Source organism: Gymnoscopelus braueri (genome assembly GCF_963280865.1).
Source record: "Gymnoscopelus braueri genome assembly, chromosome: 18".
NCBI lineage: Eukaryota > Metazoa > Chordata > Actinopteri > Myctophiformes > Myctophidae > Gymnoscopelus > Gymnoscopelus braueri.
In genome coordinates this window covers 25752638-25766178 of record NC_137618.1, presented here as the reverse complement: position 1 = coordinate 25766178, position 13541 = coordinate 25752638, and the positions used below count along the sequence as shown (strand labels likewise).

At 42.6% G+C, this 13541-nt stretch overlaps 1 protein-coding gene across 9 annotated transcripts in view; it reads right to left on the bottom strand.

Annotated features, from left to right (window-relative positions):
• usp9 (ubiquitin specific peptidase 9) overlaps positions 1-12674 on the bottom strand; it is a 47827-nt gene extending 35153 nt beyond the window's left edge. For 4 of the 9 annotated variants that reach the window (XM_080412748.1, XM_080412751.1, XM_080412753.1 and 1 more), the window contains exons 1-2: positions 12140-12673; positions 931-1205 (exon numbers count right to left, since the gene is read on the bottom strand). In XM_080412748.1, the coding sequence (XP_080268874.1) occupies positions 931-1038 (108 nt within the window). In that variant the 5' untranslated portion in view covers positions 1039-1205; positions 12140-12673. Of the gene's footprint in view, positions 1-930; positions 1206-11648; positions 11769-12139 lie in introns of those variants that run through there. The other 5 variants (XM_080412746.1, XM_080412749.1, XM_080412750.1 and 2 more) reach the window with 3 other exon arrangements.
• Between the last annotated feature and the right edge of the window lie 867 nt (positions 12675-13541).

Sequence of the window (13541 nt, the reverse complement as noted above, 5' to 3'; positions counted from 1 at the left end):
GTTAGTTAAGTATAAATGTGGTGGTCTGTGGGCCATGTTGGGGTGTTGTCAACAGAGAAGACGGTGTGAGGTACAGTATGTGTGAGAGGATGTGCATTTAAGTGCCAGTCCTCGATTCCTATGGTTGAGTTTACTGATCTTCTATGAGCAACGATGGTGTCATCAGCAGCTGTGCACGCGCAAGCAGAAGAGACACACAGAGAGTGAGCTGCATAACTTGGGAAATGTGGGGGTGTGTGGAGAAGGCTCCTTCTGCTTGCCTGACCTATATAGGCAGCCTGCCTCTCACGTCTCGGCACTGCTCATCTCTAACCGACGGCGGCCGTGCACATGCGCACGCACAAAGGATGTGCGCCGCATGAACACAAACGTCCTTTATCTATCACTCAGGAGCCTCTTCATTGATGCCTTGACATCTCACCCTTTTCCACTCCCTCCCTCTTTATTCCTTTCCTTGGGCATCTGTGCGTTTAGGTATGAGCACTAGCTGTTGGAGGAATAATTCAAAACCTGTGCTGCAGTGTCTACAGTCTTAGGGAGCAAGACAGACGCACACCATTCCTTCTCCTCCCTTTGCAGGTTAATTAAATTACATGTCTGTGGTGCTGCTGAGGTGCTGATGGCATTGTTCTGTGGCCGTTGGTGCAGTAACACATAGTGATACACACAGCCATGTGAAAATCCAGATGGTGAGAAAAGAGCTGGACAAGAGTAGCGACTGGCAGAGAGGAAAAAAGGATACAAAAATAAATATGAGAAACAAAGGTGGGGCAGATCTACACAAAGGGAGATGAGAGGGTAGAGATGAAAAGAGAAATGGCTTCTCGGAAAACAGAAAGGAGTTCTTAAGGATAGTTTACAGTAAGTGATGGACAGGTGACGTAAGGTAATGCTGATGTTGGGAGTGTTGATTGTCGAGATGACACTGACCTGGTTCTGTGGCAGTGGGGGCTGGCTCTGGGCATCGGGCGCCTGGCCCTGGCCCTGGCCCTGACTGTCATTGCCTCCCACTGGAGAGCCACGCGTGGTGGCCGTCATGCTCGCCACGGGGCAGATTTTGGCAATCTTGGCCTCTTAGGGAACGCTGGCCAGAAGGGAAATCACAGCCGCCTCAGCCGCAGAGCGGAGGGATGGGAGCCTGAACACGAGAGAGAGGGACACAAGCACCTGGAGATCTGGATCGGCCGCTGAGACCATTGCATAACCTGGAGCAGGGAAGAAGGGCAAAGGTCAGTGCACAGGCTGGTTTATGTGAAATTCACAAGCCAAGTAAACAAACAGATGGTCAGAAATGTCTGACGGTCTTCAAAGCTGGGATGTGGGATCCAAATCAATTGTAATTCTAACAGCTGGCCTGGGATTTGGTTATTTGCCATCTTCCCTCCCCAACTACCTTAGTGACCTATGTGCAGTTTACTGGGGAAGCATTATGAATTTCATACAAAAGTGGGAATGATAGGGGTTACAAAGGTGACCACATAGCCAGGCTAAAAAACCTGTTCCACTTACTCCAGATAGCTGACTCTGGGTCTATTCCCATCAGATCAGCTGGGAACTTCCCAAGCACAACTTGGCTAAATGTGAGTATGACAATCAGTGAAAGGGTACTGTCACTTTTCCATGTAATCAACATCATCAGGCACAAAAACACTAGCTTGTTAAAAGCAGATTGATACTTTTAACATTGAAGCTAGTGTTTTTGTGCCTAATGATGCCTCTTCTATGTTAACCAAAAGTGAAGCACAACACATTTTTTGTTATAGCCTAACTGATAGTAATCCTAGCTAAATGTTGTCATCCCTTCGTTTCAGTGCAGAAGCTGCGAGCAGTGAGCTCCAGACCAGATTTGAGCGGTGATTGGCATACAGAATACCCTCAAAACAAGATCTAATGGTGGTCTGACATGCAGTTAAAAGATGTTCTTTCCTAAGAGACACACAAAATGTCGCTTTTTGACCACAAAGGGTAAACCAGAATCTTCCATAACCTGTGAAGTTATGTTTTTTGTTTACATTTCGATGATAACTAGAACCAACCGTGAAGGGCAAGGTACGTCAAAAGGTTTTGTTTCAGTCATATTGCCAGCATATAAATACAGTAAGTGTGTGTGTATGTGTGTGTGTGTGTGTGTGTGTGTGTGTGTGTGTGTGTGTGTGTGTGTGTGTGTGTGTGTGTGTGTGTGTGTGTGTGTGTGCGTGCGTGTATATGTATGTATATATGTTACAGCGAAATTGGCATTCCAGGGAAATTGAAAGGGGAGTGCTTGTTTTCACCGCCCCCCAGGCAATTCTGTAGAACCAACGCTAGAGGGCAATGCAAGCCAGACATGAGCCCCACACCACACACGCACGCATGCATACGCGCACAAACGAGCACACACACACGCACGCGCTCGCTCGCGCACACACACACACACACCCGCGAACAGCCTTATTCCATGCAGTTGAAGCACAAGGGGGCGAGGGGGCGGGGCTGGCGGGCTATGTTAGTGCAGTGAGTGGCAGTTGGGGCAAACCATAGAGGGGCAAACGCAGTCCCCACAACATCATTTACGATTCTGTGCCTATCGGTACATAACTCGGACGGCGCTTAGTTGACTAGCAGACCATCGGCCGGTCGGCGCGGGCACTCACGCCTGGAGGCGCGCCCGAGCGCCTCCTCGGCATCAAGGTCTGCTGAGTCGGCGCGCCTCCGTCATGGTCCAAAACTATACTTTATCGGCGAAAAAAAGTAGTCTGCGGTTGTTTGAAAAAGTAATGTCCCAAGCGGGAGTCAAACCCAGACTCCCAGTGGTAGTGGATGGGGAGTCCAATGATTATCGAAGTGCGCCACTGAGGCCGGTATGCATGTATATCCATGTTGTCGTCGTCGTCCTCGCATCAAAGCCCCGCCTCGCAGCCCCGTGCCTAAAAACAAGCGCTCCCCTTTCAATTTCCCTGGAATGCCATTTTCCCTGTGACATATTCACACACACATATATATGTATATATCACAGGTAAATTGGCATTCCAGGTAAATTGGAAGGGGAGCGCTTGTTTTTAGGCGCGGGCGGGGCTGCGAGGCGGGGCTTTGATGCGAGGACGACGACGACAACATAGCAACCAGGAAGCTATAGTGCTCTAGCCTAGCCAGCTCCCAGTTTACATTAGCTGCTAGCTTTGTATAATAGCTAACGATTAGACGTCACATTCTAATACAGCCCGAATACCCAAACTCAGCACCGGCCTTAGTGGCGCACTTCGATAATCATTGGACTCCCCATCCAATACCACTGGGAGTCTTGGTTTGACTCCCGCTTGGGGTACTTTTTCAAACAACTGTGGACTACTTTTTTTTGCCGATAAAGTATAGTTTTGGACCATGACGGAGGCGCGCTGACTCAGCAGACCTTGAGGCCAAGGAGGCGTGAGTGCCCACGCCGACCGGCCGATGGTCTGCTAGTCGACTAAGCGCCATCCGAGTTATGTACCGATAGGCACAGAATCGTAAATGATGTTGTGGGGACTGCGTTTGCCCCTCTATAGTTTGCCCCAACTGCCACTCACTGCACTAACATAGCCCGCCAGCCCCGCCCCCTCAGGCTCACCCCCTTTGCTTCAACTGCATGGAATAAGGCTGTTCGCGGGTGTGTGTGTGTGGGCGCACGTGCGTGCGTGTGCACGCATGCGTGTGTGCGTGCTCGTTTGTGCGCGTGTGCATGCGTGCGTGTGTGGTGTGGGACTCATGTCTGGCTTGCATTGCCCTCTAGCGTTGGTTCTACAGAATTGCCTGGGGGGCGGTGAAAACAAGCGCCCCTTTTCCAATTTACCTGGAATGCCAATTTACCTGTAACATATATACACACACACATACATACACACATATATATTCTATCATAAATATAGGTGTGAATCTTTTAGTAAACCACAAATTAATTTGATTCTTGGGGTCATTATTCGATTCAAAATAGATTTATCAATTCAAAATGATTCTCGATTCAAAACGATTCCCATCAATTTGATTCCTTTGTTTTAATTCACAATCCTTGCCAATAGATTGTTATGAAAATGTATGTCATTTGATTTGATCAATTATTAGGCCTATCAGCTATTATTTGGTGACATACAAATTCACAATCTCAACTTTCCACATCCCCCAGTCAGTTTACCTTTGCAAATGAGTTCAAAGAACATCCTCACTTGAGGATCCAGTCAAACAAGGTGAGGAGGGGGAACCAGAGGTTTCAAATCGAGTGTTACTGTATTTTTGTGGGACATAATTCAATATTGCAGAACAATTGTCCGTCAAGCCTAACCCCACCCCCATCACCGGGTTTTCCATAGACACGTGTCCGCAAGGAAACAGCCATGCAAGCTATCCATCTGGGGGTATGGGATGTACAGTTCCTGACCTTCAGATGCAAGCATGCATTCTGCCATCACTACCAACTGGGTCGCCCGCTTTAGCTTGACCTACGTTTTCATTTTGAATCAATTAAAGTGACGTTGTGTGATTAAATGTGTGTACAGCGCTGCGGTGGAAAGGTTCTCTACCGAGCAAGTGGTTGTGTCTGTCTGCGGTGAGTCTGTGTTTACAGCAAAGGAGCGGCGTACCCGATTTATGCGTTGTTGTACAACAGTGTCCTGTGGCAAACAGCCGATATACAAGCCCAAAATGTGTTGCATGATTTGCATCCATGATGCGTTGTGCGATTGTAGATTGGCTCGCATTGGAAGCGCGACATCGACGTACAACGAGATATAAACAGAGTTTAACTTGAAGCTGATGTCTCTCTGATCTCACGACACCAGCTGCTATTAAAGGTCACAGGTGCCCAGAATCTTGCGAGAACTCGCGAGGCAGATTATATATTTCGAACCTTAATTTTATTTTCTCATATTTTAATATGGAATATTCGTTAACAGCTCTAAGACATTATACCTCCATGTCATTAAACAACCCCAAACGAAATACTAAACATACTACTATTGATATTTAGCACATTTTAATCACACAAAAAATGTGTGCCTTCTGTCTGGTAGAATAATTATTTGAGGGCCTAGTAATGCCTAGTAATTGCGTTTATGCCAAAATATGTTTCATTTGACAAACTCATTTAAATCAAAAGCAATACAGTTCTGTTAGAAATTTACTGTTGTCAAGTTATTTATTTACGTTATTTAATAGTCGATGTTTTAATATGAACAATTGAAGACAATTAAATTTTAAAAATCCATTAAATTATATATTTTTTTGTTATAGAAAGAAAATGGGAAACAAATCTGTGTTGGTAAGTTACACTGAGAAAACTAGGAATGTTATAATTGGTACATCTCTATCAAATATCAATCATATCTTTACCCTTATGCTGGAAATGTAAACGGTTATGTATTTCAGAACTAACTTCATTATTAACACATTGAGTGCCAGAGGTCTTTTAAAAACAGGGTACAGCCATTGCCAGCGTTTTTTACTGTTTATTGGCGATCTTTTTAGAGCTGCAGAAGCCACAACGAGGACCCGGATGAAAACAAGCGGTGTCTGGGGGCGATGGCCAAGAGTCCAGTCTAAAGACTGGAACAATAACATTTCTACCGTGATCCGCCATTGCAGAGAGATCGCCAGTCGAAAATGGCTCGTTTTGACCACTGTAAAAACCTTTTTCTCAAGATCCCATCATTGGGGCGGATGCACGTCCGTTTTTGGGGGTTTTGGGATGACGTCACATCTGTCCATTGCCTTTTAAAAGGGTCCTAGGATGGATCATTCCTAAGTGCGTAGCAATACAGTTACTGTAGGAGTTTATCCACCATTGGTGTGCAGACCAGTGTTATTGAATTGCAGATTGGCTCAAACTACAGCTTGTTAACTCGCTGTGTGCATTAGGCTAAGTGGTTCTTTAATGTTGTCAATGAATTTTATATATGTTCTCTAAATATGCTTATTCACTGTGCCACTCCTGATGCAAAAGTTTCGATCACCTCCGAAAAAGAGCCAAATATTCAAATAGGCATTTGTTTTCCAAAATCAGCAAATATTCCAAATCTACGCCATTGAATTCTTGCCTAAAATGTCCCAAGAAGTAAATTTTGTGTTACAAATGTACTTTTTCACACAACAACCGTTATTGTAAGATTTCCTCTGCCTTCACTGTTAAGGCAGTGTTGCTTGTTGCAGAGTCGTCACCTCAGCTTGATGAATCGCACTGCTTGCTCCCCCCATGTGTTCCCAGAGATAATATTTGTAAATCCTTATAGAGATTAAAACCAAAACAAGTTTTATTGTCGGCAACTTACGGTTAGTTTTTTCCTTTGAAAATACTGAAAGGCAAAGTAACATATTAGGTTAAAGGGAAATACCACTCATTTTCAACATTGAACTATGTCTTTAATACACCTTAGAGATGTTGTGTGGAAATAAGAAAAAAGTCCCCCCCCCCCTTTTATGTTGCCTAGAACTGGATAATTGATTGAGGTCATGTGATCATTGACATACGCAGGGTGTACTTTTGGCTCCGCCCCCTCAGCCAAAAGTACACCCTGCGTAGTTCAATGTTGAAAATGAGTGGTATTCCCCTTTAATTTTTCCCCTTGAAAACAATAACTGTGAAATGTGAAAACTATTTGTTGGCTAATAAATTAATTATGGAAATATTTCCAAAATTGCCTTTTTCAAACTATTGAAACCAAACTGAGGCCCAAAAACGAAGGTATAAACAGAACGGTGGGCTAAATGAAACGTTTGCGCATATGCTATATTGTTTATGTTCAGCCTCAGGGACAGTGCGGCACTAACTTGCATTTACAGACCATTCCAGCGGAGGAGCTAGTCAATAGGCAGCTAGCACCTGAGACTATGTTGTTGTTTTTTTACTTTTAGAGAAAATTAAGTTGTCTTACAAGGAAGTGAGCAATTTTGCTAACTGCACCACTAAGCAAAACCTTCTCAAACCCAAACCATGTACCCATACCCAAGCTCAGAATAGCTGCCCATTTTTACCATCCATGGTTCAAACACTCACAAGGTGTTGTCATTGAGTTCAGACAAAGAGTAAATCATACCGACAGAACACTAGACCTGGGCATCACACAGACTACCAAGCCTGGCAAAGTCAGGGACCCACCTATAATAGTAAATAATACTATCTGTGCCTGCTATATGATTGGTATGTAATTTGTCATAAACTTCTAATAAAGGTAGCTACATTCTCATGTTGTACAATTACAAATAAATCAAACAACCAGGAAGAAGGACGCATGATTTAGTATTGGCCCAACACACTTTAGCCAGAAATTCAAATTCAATGTCACAAGAGGGTAATCAATAAATTGATTTGCAGCGTATCATTATGTTCCACTATCACCGGCAATTAGCAACAAAATGATCATTTTGTTCTTTTAATCACTAAAGTCAAAACTCCCCGTTTAGGATGCATACAATGTAAAATACTTCTACTGTTTACCGTTGATTCTGGGAATCTGTAGTCGATTAAAAAAGAAATTTGTGCAGTGCTGTCATAAATTTGCAAACTCATTTCACATCCAATTAATTTGAACTTGAATCAAATTATGAATCTAACAACTAAAACCCTACTATTAAGAATGTAATGTTGCTGCTATGTAATGCGTTTATAAGACATAAAATAGGTGGGCACTTCCATGAATATATGGCAATATATTCAAAATACAACTTATCTAGAAAAGAACGGTATGACTTTTAGTGTGGTCTCCAGAGGTGATGGAAGTTGAGGGTGGGGGGCAGTGGTGTAATCATAATGAGCTTAAACCAAAAAACTCTGTCCTAGACAGTCCAGTGACCACGACCAGCAAACTACAGGACACCACAAAGTGAAAACGCTATGACTTTGTGAGTTTCAGGCAAGATGGGGGTTTTCCTGCATTAACCATGGAATTGGTTGGCAGGGAAGTGGAACAGTCATTTGTCATCTTTTAATTTTTGTCTTACACACAAGCCCATGCACTTAACGATCGGCTAGCAAGCAGACTAACTTTAGTTAATGTCAGTATCCATCTCAATCTTGTTTGTAAAACCTTTAACCCAAAAAATAAATACGAAAGAAACATTGCTTAAACCTACCATGGTCTCACCCCACATAGCAAGCTCAAAGGTTCAATGAAGTTGACAATCATAATATGCAAGCTGACCCCTTATAAAGTCAAGCCCCAGAGGACACATAAGGCCATGAGCAGCCATAATGATGAGCATTGTTTACTCTTCCTCTCACTGTGCACAGCTAAAAGCCTCACTGTTGTCAGTCCTCTGCCCAGAAATACCCGTTGCTTCCCCACTGTTCCACCATATCAATAAATGGCTGGAAATAGGCCTACACAACAGAAGTGAGCAACCATGTTTCATAGACTAGACAGACATACAACAAATGCAGTGTGTAAATAAAATAAAAACTTCAGAATGTAAGGATGAAAGGTTTCACATTTGATTAAGACCTAACAAATTATGACCACAGCAGCTGCACGGCTGGTCCTCTACAGGGCAATAGTTGGTTGGGAAAGGCTGAGCTGTGTGAATTGAAACTAGTATGGAATACAATGATTGTATTATTGGCGGATAAATAAATAGCTAGTTTGTGTTAGCCATAAAGAGTTAGATAGATCTTTATTGATCTCGAGGGGAAAAGCAGGTGTCATAGCAGCACCACAGTAGGCATAAATCACAGGACAGACGCATGTAAGAGTAGAGAGTATGGTTGGTTGGGGGGGACGGTAGTTTCAAACCCGTCATAACATTTAATACAATACAAACGGCATGCATTTCCCCCTTATTAGGTTATTTACGATAGGGTCCCACACAAGTCAGGAGCTATGGTTTCAGTTTCAGCCTGTAACAGCTGCAAAGCATCAACAATTAGCAACATTACCATTGCCATTGCTGCAATGTGAAGTTTATAATGGATTAAACGGGTCGTCTCGTCTATGATGCATATTCATATGTCAGTTGTATTTTAAAGGACAGTCTTGTTTCCATCGTGTATTACATTTTTGACTTTGAGCAGAGATATAATAGATGAGAAAAGTACAACATAGTTCAACCGGTTGTTCAACCATCAAGTTGTTAAATAAAGCAAGTCTGGAGAAAGAAAATAACACTGACATATGCATCCATGGATCTGATGTTTTCATCTGTGAAATAAACACTAAAGAGAACTTTTGAAAGGAAAACATCAGGTCTGTCACTAACTTGTCAACAAGGTCGTTAACAAACACACCTGTTGTAACAGGTACTGCATTTTGTTTCACAATATAAATGCTGTTCAGTTATTTAGTGCTATATCCTACATTTTGTGAAAGTAATTAAGACTCAAGACGTCAACTAGGGCCCAAGAAATGCAGTTTGAATTTGCAGTGCAGCCTGGTACTTCAGGAACTAGATCAGCTGCATCCAGCCCCATGCCATTTGTTTTTAAATAAAAAAGCACCCGATTAAACAGTATACCACTGTATTTTTGAGGGACTTTTTGGAAAACCGTCCAACTCTAGTAGAGAGATACAGTTAAGAATAAGATTCAAGAATAAAAAAGTAGTAATATAAAAATGAGTAAAAATAAGATTAAAAACATAAAATGGAAGACTTGGCCTGGCCATCTGACTGATCGTTAGCAATAGCAAAATGAACTATTAATAAATATAAAACATGCATAAGATCATGTACAATCTACTACTAGTTACATGGGCATACATCTCTAATCTGAGAATGGAGTTGTCATTGATAACCTGTGGTGAGAGCAACAGTTAATAGTTTGTTGTTGTCATGTGTATTACTAAAACAATTAGTTTTCATTTACTGTGTTGCAGGTATCCAATGATAGCTGAGATCAGCATCTGCAACCATGAACCAAGTCAATACATGACATGACATAAAACCTATCTAAGGCATACCATCTCAGGTAGGACAACTGGACAACTTGGGTTATTATACAAAAAGCAAGCTATTACAACGATGAGCTGAGATACTGGGCTAGCCAATAAACAATCTGCTACCTAGCCACTTGATGGTTATATGAGGGGGCAGGTTATTAAACCCAAAGGAAACCATGTATTTAATTCATCAATAATGTGCAATTAACAGGACATGACCTATATCAGCACCAATGATAAGTAAGGTTGCCGTTAGAACGAACCGGCATGTGAAGGGGATAAAATGGAATAAAACCCCTGTGAGCCTAGCTTAAAATCAGCCATCTACATTATGTTAGCTTACAATGCCTTCTGACTAGATAACTGACCTAAAGAGCATAACGTTAAGAGTCTAAGAAAGAAAAACGTAATATTGCATAATAAGATTGCTAGACTAGCAGCTGGCATTTGAGTTAGTTAACGCCTGCACTTGGATGCGGTAGCCGATGTTGTGCTGTGGATTTATACTTAGTTGCGCGCCGGTGCCGCGCGCCTAAAATAGCAGATCTACAAGCCCACAACGCGTCGCGATCAGACCCGCTGTGAGCTTGTAGGTCGGCTATTTTGGGCTTGCAAGGCGATCCGCCCAGACAGACAGCAGAGGAGAGAAGGCCTCGTCCGAAGCCTGTTCCATTGACACAGACACACAGGCCACGGTCTGACAGGCCTGACATTACACTTGGTTCAAATGCTGCACAATGCTCAATGGCTAACGAGTTGACGGACACGCACTTATCGCTTATTGACCGTGAACACCTTATATATTTATATATATGCGTCAACTATTGAGCTTATGTCATTGTTAACCAACTGTGGCGTTGTTAACAACACCATTTTATAACGAGCAACGACCCTGGTTGGGTTGGAACCGTCGGGCTTTTAATTTATATACTTCTTCGCGTGAGCCTCGATCAAATCGACATGTTTTCCACTGAAACAAAGTGTCGACGCGACGTTTTTCATTGGAAAATACGTCATTTTTGCCGAGCGACACGGTTGCGCGACGAAGTATAAGTTATAAGCCTTAACGTTAGCTAAGATTAGCGTTAGCTTGCTAGCGAAACAAAACGTCATAACTGAATCAAGCAAATGATTTCACCATTATTGGCGTAACATTAACTAGCTCACGCTGCACCTTAAATGAAATAGTGTGCCGTCATGTGACAACTGCTAACTATCACCATTGCGGTTCAATTCAACGTAAACCACTACTTGATGCCGTTTTGTCAAGTGTGTTATCAAACCAGTTAGCCACACAGCTAACGTCAAATAACCATTGCTATTGACAGACAGGGGGCTTCGTCTACTTCCCGAAATAGAATTGAAAAGTGTTCGCCTGTGCGGCAGCGATATTTTTTTGTAATATAAATCAATTAAAGACACAATCATGAAATCCATAATAATTCAATGATTGGGACAAAAGAGCACAACTTGTATTAAACCTTTCACAGACACAATGCAAACCAACACTGACTGCAATGTTGCGTGAGACAATTAAAACGTAGACAACTTGTAAACATGGAATTGTCAGTTTGTAGACAGCGCCGGGGTCCATTTACCAGCTAACAGCTATATAGCTAACACTAGTCTGGCTAGTTCAGATTGTCATCGGGGAAGCTAGCCAGCTAACCTGGGTCTGACTGGTTGCGAGGTTGCGATGTTAAAACAGCACATTATTACAGTTTCATATCATCGATACTGTCATGTTATTGTACACAAAATTGCAACGTATGTTACCTAATGGAGGAAATGCTGTCATCGACTGGCTGATAACAGTCAGGTCAGTTGCCGTAGCGTTTTGCCCTGCATCCACTACCAGCTGACGCTAATATTAGAGCTGTGTGTGAGGGAGCTAGCAACACTAGCCTGCCTGCTACCGAGGTTAGGACAAAGATACCAAGGATGATGCGGTGACATCACAAACAATCGGAAGTGTGCAGCCGGGCCCTTGCGGAATTTGTTTTTCTTTAAGGACTTCCGCATGTCGGTGACATACAAAACGAATCCTTGGTATACGTATTCTAGCTTCGAGGCTAGTTAAGGCTAATTTATATTTCGCCGCGCGAGCATATCACTCGGTGGAAAATGACGTAATATTTCACTGAAGAAAAGTGTCGACGCTCGTCACGTCGACACTTTTCTTCTGTGAATTATTACGGCATCGTATCTGCTGAGTGACATGGCCGTGCGACGACAGGGCTATCGCGCTAGTAAAGCTAACAACTCACCATGAATTTGATAGGACTTCCCCCTCTTTATTCACGGGCTATATGTCCAGCCTTGAGCGATGATGGTTTCGTCGTGATATTACATAAACGTGGCCTATATCATCGACTGTTTCCTTCTTCTGAGACGCGAACGGGTTGCTGGAACAATATGATTCCGACTGTGTTTCTTTTTTCCTCCGCTTTTTGGGTGTTTTTCCTGCGTCACCCGGCGCGCTAGCATAAGCAAGGCAAGCCCCCCCGACTGTATCTAGTCCGATCTCTGCTGGGGCTTCTTGTCACTTCTGTCCCAGCAGTCAGTCAGTCGGTCACACAACTTGAATCACTTCAACATGGCGGAAGCGCAGTGTGATACAAATAGTTAACAAACCAGACGGTCTCTCGGATCTCCAACCGTCAACACTAGTCTGTCAGTGAGCCAGTTTGCACTGCAACCGAAAACAGCCCTGCAAATGGAACACGAGCTGAGTGGATTGGACAAAAAAAATCCTACAATTACGATCGCTTGACTCCGGGTCCAGCAAGGATTTCGTCTCCGCTGTTTAATTCAAACCTTGAAAGCTGCCCAGCTCGTAGCTAGTACCCCTGACTATTTTGACTTTGCCGCCTCCTATCGTAGGGGATAGGCATTGCAATGGATTGATATTCGGTCATTAGACTCGACGGTCGATAAAAAGTGTACATTTTTGATTGATTGAATACTTTATTAGCAGTTTGCAAAAACAAGACAGGGTGGCACAGATTTATACAAAATAATGCTAAAAGGATAACTCAGATAAGCCCTCAGGGCTTGTTTTCATTAAGGTCCTGTGTTCAATTCATCGAGACATTTAAAGAGTTCAGGAGAGGGGGGGTGGTCAGTTTTCAAGACCCCCCAATTTTAGACCGAATCATCATGACATGACATCACCTGGCTCAACCAAAACGTTATGTCCGGTAGACTATGTCCGAGTGCAGTATTATACAACCACCTTATTTATTTATTTTATTATTAACATCACTTAGGATATTTGTTATTGACCATAAGAAATAAATTACTTTGTTCTAAATATCCACACAGCTTGAGAAACTAGGCTAATTTCTGAACACTTTAATTTATATTTTGTTTACAAACATTCAAACAGTGATGATGGTGATGGTCTATAGGCCTACTCTATATTCACTCACCCAGCATGAACTAAAATATAATAAAATATTTCAATAACGCAACTATTTGCTTGATCTTTGTTTGGCCGTTCATACATTTTATTTGTTGTAAATATGTTTTCAAATACATGCAAATTGGGAATGGGATAGTTTTTAATCGTTCGACTAAGATAAAAGTCTCTATTTATCTTTAGACCACAGATCAGAGTGTTTGTAAACAAATGTGTATTAACAAAATGAACCGTAAAGGTCCATTTGG